Below are 11,935 nucleotides of genomic sequence, written 5' to 3' on the forward strand. Positions count from 1 at the left end.
GAAGGCAGGTATCGATGGCTATAAAGCTAGACATGAATAATGGTTCGCTTGGGGTTCTCCAACAAATGGATTGGAACTATCATGGATTATTTGGAGACCACCCGACCCACAAAATATTTCAAGCACCCGTATTTATTTCACCTTTGCTCTCAAGATTTTATCCTCACTTATATCAAACAGTGCAAAATCCAGGTGTGAAAAACGCCAGACACGCCCCAAAAATTACACAACTTTTCTTACCCGATGACACCCTTTTGTTTGGCCAAACTAATAGAGCAACATGCACATTAGTTTGGGATATCCTCTGGATTTATGAATTTTGGAAATCCACATCTTCTGCATTCTGGGAATTAGCCGCAATGAATCATATGAAGTCTATCTTTGGCAGCAAGCTTCGTTATCCAGTGCGCAAAATTATCAGGTTTTAGAACCGAAAGAAGCTCCTCCACTTCATCAGACATTTCGTAAATGGAACTCCTGTCTTTCAAACATCCTGATTATACCAAAGGCCCAGACTTTATGGCGGGAAAGGAAGTGTTAATTAACAAATAGTCGATAATCATTATCCAAATTAAAGCATTTCGGTCGGTTATTTCATTATAATATCATTGTGTATTATTAATAGAGTTTTTGCACATTTTCTTTAATTCATGAAGATGATCCATATATCTCGAAACTAAATTGATTTAACCAATTTTTTTTTAAAAAAAATCGAAAATCGAAAGTAACCGAACCATATTTTTAATTTGGCAAAAACTTGTGTGAGACGCTCTCACGAGTATTATTTGTGAGACGGATCTCTTATTGGGGTCATCCACGAAAAAATATTACTTTTTATGCTAAGAGTATCATTTTTTATTGTGAATATGTGTAGGGTTGACCCGTCTCACATATTAAGATCCGTGAGACGGTCTCACATGAGACCCACTCTTTTAATTTTATAATTGATTTGGTTTGATGAATGACTTTGGTTTAACCGAAATTTTGTTTAAACTGTTACTTTACTCATATAGGTTGAGTTCAACACTTCGACCTATTATGAGATTATTAACCTTCAGGGTTGATACAATGGCCACCAACGCTCCTGATTAAATTAATGCAGCAAATTTACAGAATCCAACCAAGCCTACTATACCGAAATATCCCAACTAGTTTTGCCCAAATCAAATAACCAAGTATACCGAAGAACAAGTGTGAAAATTAATCAAACTGCCTTGAAAACTTATCAATTAGTTTTCAATATCAATTTAGCCAAATTCAAGCTTATTCCAATTTTTTCAAGTCAAATTATTTATTCAATGGTTTGGAAACCACTCCCGAATGTTAATATTTTATATCCAATATAATTAATATATATTGAATAAATAAATTTCAAACCATTTACACGTTTATTCTCGGACAATAGTTTGATAGAATATCACGAGTCAAGCTCAGAATTTAAATATTTAACTAAAAATATTAAGCTTCAAATCAAAGCCAGCTCCAATTTGAACTTTGAATTTTTCTTCATTCTTGGTTCCACTAGTTTAGTTTATACCACTGATGTGCAATAATATAATCACTCCACTCTTATGTTGAAGCATATGCATTTACATTCTTGAAGTCCCATTCGACGTATATATTCCGCAAAATCTATCAAAATTTGCAGGCGACAGGCCATGAATCAAAAGGCTTCTTGATTGCTCGTAACCAACCACTCTACCAGGAAACAAAGACATAATTTCTCTAATTTACAGTGATACGAAGCATCCATACCTTCATCTAAATTAGCCAGTACACCATCCCTGAACACGAAGCTAAAATTTATTCCAGATGAAATCCAGGAATGATCTGTAATAGTTACTTTCTCATTCTTCGCATGACCACCACAGTTCATCAATTTTGGCTCCAAGCTTTCACATTCAGGAAGGGTCGTTTCCTTGCATTTTTGGCACTCAAGTTGTTTCTTATACTTGGTGTCTGGTGTTCTACCAGCACACGAGATTTCACCCTTGGTGAACTTACTCAGTGCTGAGTGCAGATTAGCAGATAACGAGGAAAGAAAATCATGAACATCATCCAGAGTCCTATCACTCCCTTTATCTTCCCATTCGATGTTTATATTTTTCAGCAATAGATTCTGGAGGTTGACAATGCAGTCAGGACAACATTGGTAAAAGCACGTGACAGAATCACCGGTGAAACAGGTACGCTTCAAAGATGTATCTTTGTACAAGATATTAACATCAGTCAAGGATAGATCAATAGCCAGGTGAGCAGCATTTGCAGAAGAAAACAAAGAACCCTGCTCTTCACCAGAGTCACAGTGACCATCTACAAGGATACGACAGCCATTCTCTGCAACACCATTACAAAGTTTGAACGATTCAGCATCCCCTCCAAATTCTGGCTCATCTCTGGCAATTTCTGCCTCCGGACACTCTAAATTAATATCATTTGGTGGCAAACTGCTTTCATTATGGGAAGGATGATCCAAGACAACTAGCTGGGGAGGGACTTTTCCAGATTCCACCACAACTTCATCATCGGCATTTAACCGATCATCATCAACTGTAGTTGTATCAGTAGGTCCACCCTCTTTCGCAGCAACTTCCAGCAGACTTCCTTCAAGCAGTTCTGGTCCATGCATACTTCTGTTATGAACTTCTAGGCCAAAGCCATCACCTTTAGAAGAACCATGCTTGCAGACATCACTATCCAAGGATCCCAAACAACCTTTGGTGGTTGCCGCTGAAACACAAGGATCAACCTCCAAACTGGAAACACTAAGATCAAATGTCAGAAGGCGAGAACAGAAAAAATCGACGCAAAGACATAGGAATATAGTAGCATTACCTTCGTAGGGCATATGCCCAACTGAAAATCATGTCTTCGAGATAAGCAACTTGTGATAGGAGACGAATGAATTGGGTTCTGTCTTTTCCAGCTTTAACTTTATCACCAATTCTTTCAACAAGAATTTCTAGAACTTTCCGAACATCACAGCAGAGTTCCCTGAGAGAGGTGTATTCACCTCTATATGCTGATAAACCAATAGCAACAAGTCCTCTAACTAAACCAGATTCTTTACTTCTGATACTGCTGGAACCAGAGGCAGGCCCTGCCTTCTCTGCCAAATTGATAGGACGAAGAATGCAAGAATTGAAGGGCCAAGTTTTCCACGGCCCATTGACATTGGCATGAGGACCTTCTTTCAGCTTAGACGTGACCCAACAAAGTTCAGAAAAATGAGGATAGCATAAAATCTGATAACCTACTATTGAGATTGCGAACAGCAAGCTTGATTTTCCTTTTATACTTTTATTCATAAATGGAACTGGGCTGACGGCACGGACCGGACTAGATTTACTATCACAAACTCTATCCACAACACCTTTAGCCATATCATAAGTTTTCTCATTCAGTGAGTTCCCAAGAGTGTGATTTCTACCATAAATGGAGACAACAAAGTGCTGCACCATATCCTTTGACAACCTGGCAACAAATGTATTAATCACCTTATCATGATCAAACTTTCCGTCGAGCTGCACAGAGAAATGTGGCACCTTATGGTCCAGTGGACCCAAGCCACTACTTGCAACATAATTCCCAAAAAACAGCCTAACTCTAAGAGGCAATATCGAAAATGGCAATTCCGACGTGGCCTGTCAAAAGGAAAACAAGTGATAAGAATTCTTAATGCATAATTGACAATGCAGAGACCAGAAAAAGAAGCATACCAGAATTATCAAGGATGTATTTACACACATAGATTCCACCTGCTCAATGAATAAGGTCCAAAGATATGAAACTTTAACAGGACACGCGTCATGTTCCATTTCAATTTCACACTTCCCCTCCGAAGATAAATTTTTAGGGCATTGAGGTTCCATTGAAGCTAAATCATGGTTGCCTTCTCTGGCTTCATTACACATCTCGATAGCCCACAAATCAATTCTTGGCATATATATCATACACAAATTTGTACCAGCACATCTCACTGACATGACAAACAATGAAAGCGGTCAAATTCTATGACAAAATTTTAAAAAAGAAAAACTTAGAACAATCTAATAACGCATGGAAGTATGAATTAACTATCAATTAATTCAAGTAGTATTTCCTCCTAAGACTACTGCAAGCACTGTTATGACATATAGATAAATGATTGCCTTCTCAAGATTAAATTTGGAAACATGAGTTAAACTTGTTCACATAAATATTTTAAAATGAATAAAGCTGGTGGGTAGTGAGGAACAAAAAAGAATAAGAAAGTACTAATGCGACTCACTATAAAAATAGGTGTACAGGGAAAAGAAATGGCAATGCAGATAAAATCTATGGAAAAGAAAAAGGCTCAAATTTGAACTCAACGAGTTCCTGCCGCTGAAAATTTGTACCCCAAGACCAAAATAATAGGGCAAGTTACTCGGTGGAGTAGAGACAGGCCAGGTATGTACTTAAATTTTGCACAAACTAAGCCAGATTCATAGACCACTTTAGTCATTAAGCAAACAAACTGTCATCTCAATGCAATGCCACAGTATTCTTCTTTCATTCCTGCAGTTAAAGATCTTTTTTTCAAAAAAAATGAGATAACACAATAGGCAAAAATGGAGACATAAAGGCAACCGGAGTACCTTAACAAACCAAGACAGCAAATCAACTAAGATACCAACCATGCATAATAGTAGCATATAAAATAGCATTTAGAAGAGTACCAAGGTCTTTACAAAACCATCTACCAGTTACAGTTCCAGATACGACAGAGCGACAGCAAAAAGAGGAAAATACTAATAAAAAATACAAAGATTGTGATATCTGACGAGAAAAAAGAAGACCTAATAAAACTAAATAGTAAATTCCAACTGTCCAAAACATAAAAAGATGAAGAACGTTGACTGTTTTAATTCCCACAGTAAAATTTATTGAAATATAATGTAATAAGCATGACAGGTGCATTTTTATGATATGCTGTATGCATAAATTTGTTGACAATGATTGTATATAAAATATCAAGAAACAAAAGAATTACAATGATGAAATCCAATAACCACTCATTTTTTTGTGGATTCAAGACACTTTGATATTTTACCAAATCCTCATACTTCTACATGCAACTGAGTAAAACTACTAAAAACTTCAATATAAACCAAATTAAAGTAACTTTGTGAATTCAAAGCAGGTACTGGAATCTGGATACCTAGCACAACCAGTTGCAGTCCATGCGATTACTAACTGAGGTACGACTCATTCTAAGCTTGAAAATACCTCACATGATAAGCATCCTGAAATTAATTTATAATGCATTTTCAAAAGCATATATTGTGTTGTATATAAGACAAAACAGAGGTTTCAGAAAGAAAGCTTGCAGGCTATAAATGTCAGTATAAGTGGATGAAACTTTAACAGCTTTCCTTCTATGATGCAAATAATTGAATTAGGTTGAAATGGAAAATTGGACGTACTCAGTATTCGTGTCAACCCATGAACCATGTCTCCATGACCTTCTTGAGAGATACTAGGCAAGTCCACTTTCCAAATATCAACGTTGCCAACAAAACAATGAAGAAGACACGATGCAAGATGCCTCTGGCCAGATCTTGGATTTCCAGAAATCAGCATGTGAAATCCTGATTTATTGTATGATGTGTAAGACATATTTCTTTGAAGCACGGTGTTCTGAAGGTTGGGAGGGTAAAATGCACCACAGGTCTCATTAGCATCGTCCCCCATCACATCAGGAATGCAAATCCTATTTTCTCCAACCAGAATGTTTGCAAGGGATAAATTCTTCATGATCTCATCTATAACATCAACATCTTGAAGCAAATCATCGACGCGTGACCACCAATTATCACTCTGCACTCTCCGTTTGTCCAAAGCAGAAACCATCACATTTTTAACCGATGTAGAGGCCTTACTGAGAGGCAACGGCAACCAGATGTGTTCATCTAGATTCAGGAGAACTAGCAATCTCGTCAGTGGTTGCAGAAGACAAAGAGCTAGATGGGTGTCAAGAGATGAAGAAAACACGTCGTTTACAACAATTCCACCTTCTCTTTGAGAACATGGAGGTGGTGCGCATGAGAAAGCTTGCAACCAATCTCTCTCCTCGACCAAAATGGAAGGAATTGATGGCAATTGACCCTGAGATGCAATAGTTTCAGCAGCTGAGAGAACCTCTTGCAAGGGGAAGCTCCTCTTTAAAGCAATTATAGCCGCTTGCGTACACAGAGCCTGCAGGTCAGCACCAGCAAATCCCACAGTTTGCTTTGCTACCCACTTCAGCAACGATCCACCAATCGGCTTTGGCCACTTCCGAGTGTGCAAAGACAGAATAGCTTCTCTGTCCTTCATCAAAGGCAGTGGAAAATAAATCTCTCTATCAAATCTTCCAGGCCTCCTTAAGGCAGGATCAACTGCTTCGGGACGATTAGTAGCTCCAATTACGATAACTGAACCTCGGGACTTTAAGCCATCCATCAACGCCAACAAAGTGGATACAACTGAACTATGTGTTTGATCTTGCCACTTAGAGCGACAAGGGGCTAAACCATCTATCTCGTCGAAAAAAATTATAGAAGGTTGAGATTTCTCAGCTACTTGAAACAAAAGTCTTAGCTGGCGCTCAGCATCACCAACATATTTGCCAAGACAGTCTGCCCCTTTGCGAGCAAAATATGCAATCCTTTTTTCCCCTCGAGCACAGGAACCAACCAGCGCACGCACAACTAAAGTTTTACCTGTTCCAGGATATCCATGCAACAGAACTCCCCTTGGAGGAGTAAGACCTAGATTTTTAAAATACTCTGGGTATAACAGTGGTAAAATGACAACCTCTTTCATGCATTGGACGACATGCTGCAGCCCAGCAACAGATTCCCAGCCTTCAAATTGGGTCTCTCTTTTCTCAGAGTTGTTACCTCCAATGTAAACAGGTGTTATTCTCAATAAATCTCGATGAAGCCTCTTGCTTTCACGTTTCAAAAACTCTTCATCCTCCCCACAGTTCTCCAACCACTTTTCTTCAACTTCAATATCCTTTCGATACGCATCATTTGACATCTTTCGTGATTCCAACCTCATTTTTTTCGCCTTCATTTTCTTTAACCTATGTGCATTGTGTATTCCATGAGGTTGAAAGAGATGTCGATGATCAGTGCAGGCTATAAGAAACTTGCGATGGTCAAAGATGCAACCTTTGGCTCGTGCACATGGCTAAAAAAGTAAGCAATTGACCATATTTTAAATTAGAACTAATCATTAAAGAAACAATAAAGCATCCAGCATCAAATTTTTTTTTTGGGGGGGGGGGAGGTAGGAGAGTTAAATTAAATATGTAGATGATGAAGACAGAAAGAGTGATTTAGAAATTCAATATGGTAATAACGCTGGGGGGGCGCAAAGTGTACTAGATAAGAGGGGAGGATACAGAAATTATATATGTAGAGGATGAAGACACAAAGAGTGATTTAGAAATTCAATATGGTAATAACGCTGGGGGGTAAAGTGTACTAGATAAGACACACTCACAAGGTGATAGGTTTTAGGACATCGATCAACACGACACCCTATTGTAGCTCCAGGTCTCTTACAGCGATTGCATTTCAGCATCCTTCCCCGGTAAAGGGCAGCCCTGACATTTTTCAGGCATCCCAAACCAGCAAAGTAAACCTGAAAACAATAGTCAGCGTAGCTGCACAAAATAAGGTCTCGACGTGAAGAAACAAAAACTAGCACTTTAACAAAAGAAATCAAACGCCAAATATGTTCAGCATGCATCTTCTCAAAAAATCAAAAACATACAATTTTTCTCTTCACTTCACAAGGCAAATCACTTCTTTCAAACTTCACATCACTTCACAAGGCAAATCACAGAGTTAAAAACATATGCAGCCGCTCTCTTTTCTCTTCCCACTATTTTTTAGCAATCATAACAAAATACTGAACTACATCACTTGTCATCAAAAACATCAGATTTTAAACATGCTTAGTCAAATACTATGGAAATACCAAAGAAGCACCATGCCAATTTTTTTTTCCAAATAATACACATAGAATGAAGAGAGCTCTTTCTCACACAAAGCAGTAACTAATCTGGGAAAAACAATAATGTATGAAGGAGAGGATATGAACACTAGAACAACTGTAATGAAGCAACACAATGCAGGAAAAACCTTTGTATCAGAAAAGTAAGAAACTCATAATGATACTGAAAAATACTCAAGTGTGGTACAAGAATGCTACCAAATCAAGAAGCCCAAGTACAAAAATAAATTGGAAAGAAAAAACATCAGCACGAGGCAAAAAACCAAAGAAAGAAAATAAACATGAGGGTATGTGGTCTTCCATCCATCAAACCAACACTGAAATTCTCAATAAGTGCTACAAAATGATACATCAGGATCTAAGAATTAAAAACAGAGACTCTTTAATACATTCAAACATTCCTTTCCATAGTTATGTATACAAGCTAGCACTGTCATTGACATTTGTTATCTATTTGTTGAATTGCTTAATACCTATACCTACAGAAGTAAGAACTAATATGGACCAGAATTTTTCGTATCACCATAAACGAAATCATTAATAAATATAAATTGTGCAATGAGGTAGAAGACATCCTTCTGACCAGTCTTGCAAATATGGATGTCAAATCTCCACAAGAAAAGAATATACATAAAGTGGTTAAGTTTAATAAAGATTACCGCATGGGCTTGAAAGATACATATGTACGATGAAAGGGGAAACAAAACAAAGCATCTTCAAGGTTCACGGGAAACCTATGAGAACTCCAGAACAATACAGAAGCCAAGCCACTATCAAATTCAAGGCTCGCATGAAATGCCAAAACCATCGTAAACTAGAGTAAAAATAATTAGGCATGAAAATTTTCTATTGGTACCAAGTTAAAATTTCCTAGGCAACAAAGATATTAGTCAAGTATTGAACGAAGCTACGAAAATAAAAGCTCTAGGAATCCAAAATGAATAGACATGTGAAAATTGCAAAACATAGAAAACCAATCCCGTTGAATACCACTGGGGATAACAAATTGATTATGAATTCATTCCTTCATGCATAAGAACCTTGTCCTCAATAAATATATCTCAGAAGATGATGGATAGGAAAAAAATCTTCGCGCGGTTCATTTGTCCAAAGAAAAACTTGATCATGTGACATTAAATGATTCCTAACAAAATATTTATTTACAAGAGTAACAAGATTATCTGCATTCCTTTTGCGGTGCGATAAATAAAGCATTAACAATAAAAAACAAAACATACACACAAACCCACACCCCGTTTTTAATACAGCACACAGCCCTTTCGGTTTCAATTTCCATCTCTGAGGGAGGGAAACATTTTTCATCATTATTAGCACGTGAAATTTTTTATGTTCACAACTGGATAGGAGATAGTTACAATAAAAGGAATGCAAAATGAAAGGGGGATGATGATACTTTAGCTTAAAACGCTGTACCCCAATAATATCAGAAAATTCAACAAGTGCCCTACTCAATGCATATAAAATTTTAATGTCAAACACACCTCTGGACTCCATACAGCACATTGCTGATGAACCCAAATCCCTGCTATACCAAGACGGTCATTGATAGGACCCAAAAGCCGTCCAAGCCATCCAGATTCATCACCAAATCCATCCCATGAATCATAACTATATTCATCTGAAGCAGATGACCCGCTATATGCCTCATTATCACTGCCCATCCCATCCAGTACAAGTAATTTAGGAGGCTTCCCATCAGTACCTCCCCCACATAAACCACAGCGTCTCCCTAGTTTAATTCTTGGTTTTCTGTCCACATCATCTGAGGCATTTTCTTTCCCGTTTAAGTTTTTATATGTCTCATCTTCTGGAGGTTTATCATGATATCCATCACCTTTTTCTTGATCACTTGCAGCTCCCTCAACATCTGGTTGTTCAGGCACAACATCATATGCTAGGTTTTCAATCCCCAAATTTGGATACCCGGTCTCAGTGTCAATATTGTTGTGACCTTCTCCCGATTCTGATTCCTTTTGGATGGCAGCCACTTCTCTCTCATTCAAATCTGATGCTGAATTACCATTTTTTACTCCAATGCCACATCTTACTTCTGATTTGATTTCCATGTGTAACCTGTCTCCCTCATTTATCACTTCAAACACCTCATCCCTATTGTATTCTATATCATCCTTTCCACCATCTGCCGAACATATCTCATGTTCCTCATTTGCCAAAACATTGGAAGCTTTAATTCGTCCTGGCCTTTTAGACTTAACAATTGTCGATGTTTCATCTACTAATTCCACATTCTTATCATTACAACGAATTTCCATGTCTTTTCTAAATCCATCAAAATCATCAAATAGTTTCCTTTTACCCCTCGAAGAAGATTCCCCTCTTGATCTCCCAGAAAAACTTGTCCATTTTCCCTTGAATCTCAATCTTGACCCCCAAGCACCATTCTGTCCGGCCAGATTCCTAGAACTTGAGCAACGTGATTCATACTTCAGCCCATATTCTCTTCTGAATTTTTCAATACTACCAGCACCACGACCATTAACCTTTCGCCTCTTTTTAGGAGGCTGAGGCGATGAATCGAGTAATACAGGAGCTCTCCGAGATCTACTGCTCCTTCTGACTTCCGATTCCTTCTCTACATCATTAAACTGATTCGAATCAACATTTTGAACCCCTTGGTGACTCCTATTGTAAGTTTTTTCACAGATTGCGTCCAATCTCTTATGCTTCTTCTTACCCTTAAACTTGTTCCTAAATTTCTCGTCCTTCCCAATATTCACAACTGATTCAGACCGCGGTAATCGCATATCAAAGACCTCTTAACACGAAAATAAAATTATAATATAAACTCCAACCTATCTCCTTTTTCCGTCTCAGCCTCCCTATATAATCCACACCACGCGACAAAAAATACAGCTCGTACAGGTTGATTCGATATCAAACTTCTCTTTTTGTTCGAAGTATCTCGGGAAACGAGCAAAAAAGATACAATGAGGCAACGAGAGACTGACCGTCCGATAAATTGATCATGCAGAAGAAGCCGAAAAAAAACCCTAAAAGATTAATATTTCAACCCCAAATCTGTTCAGACAAAAAATCAGCATCGCAGATTCAAACCAGATTTTCAGAGTACATGGACATTTTCTCAGTTTTTCCCATTTCTAATGAGATACCAAGCGCCCTTAGGGATTTTTTGTTGGAGAAAGCTGTGACAGAAGACCACTGGGGCGGAGGTGTATTAGAATGAAGGGTTCCTAGTCTAAAACGGAGAATATATACATATTTTTTGGGTCTTCACCCACTCGAATTTTCAGCGCGTGGCTTCAAGCTCCAACATGATACAACATTTCCCAATTTGGTCCTTCGAAAAACAAATCCCGATCTTCAGTCAGATTCCGTTCATTATATGTATATTGTCGAATTACTTGAGTTGTCGAAATGTTTAAGAATGTTCATTTCTTAATTGTGAAGCAGGTGCTCTTCCCAACACCACCAAGGGTTGGGCTTTTGGGTTGACGAGGTGGTGTGGACGGATCCAATACTTGTTTGATTAATCTATTTTTTTTTAATAAAGATTTTATTTGAATAAAAAATATCATGTAACTCAGATTATTCTGTTGACAATCAAGTTGTTTCTTCTGCAAATGTCCGTAACCAGACTAATAATCTATATTTGACTAATATTAAATATCTTTGAAGCTCATATGTTTCAACCTCCATAATTTAAGAAAATATTAACATCGAGCTCTTAACACTATTAAGTTATCTAAGGGTGAAATCCGGTGTTCTGGTAGAACACCAGACACCAAGAATGAGAAACAACTTGGTAGTAGTATGTTTATAATTTTCATCGTAACATCACAAAATTAATTAAAGACAGTTTTTACAACACACTGCTGTAATAGTATATATAGTAGGATTTGTA

The 11,935-nt window shown here is 37.6% G+C and overlaps 1 protein-coding gene across 1 annotated transcript; it reads right to left on the minus strand.

Moving 5' to 3' along the window:
• Positions 1 to 1,643: 1,643 nt before the first annotated feature.
• Positions 1,644 to 11,260, minus strand: LOC140812583 (uncharacterized). Its single transcript, XM_073170895.1, has 6 exons — positions 9,534 to 11,260; positions 7,516 to 7,656; positions 5,448 to 7,200; positions 3,720 to 3,979; positions 2,836 to 3,644; positions 1,644 to 2,756 (listed from the first exon to the last, which is right to left on the minus strand). The coding sequence occupies exons 1-6, from the start codon at positions 10,815 to 10,817 to the stop codon at positions 1,664 to 1,666; spliced, it is 5,340 nt and encodes a 1,779-aa protein (XP_073026996.1). The 5' UTR covers positions 10,818 to 11,260; the 3' UTR covers positions 1,644 to 1,663.
• Between the last annotated feature and the right edge of the window lie 675 nt (positions 11,261 to 11,935).

This window comes from Primulina eburnea, chromosome 14, assembly GCF_022965805.1.
Source record: "Primulina eburnea isolate SZY01 chromosome 14, ASM2296580v1, whole genome shotgun sequence".
Classification (NCBI taxonomy): domain Eukaryota; kingdom Viridiplantae; phylum Streptophyta; class Magnoliopsida; order Lamiales; family Gesneriaceae; genus Primulina; species Primulina eburnea.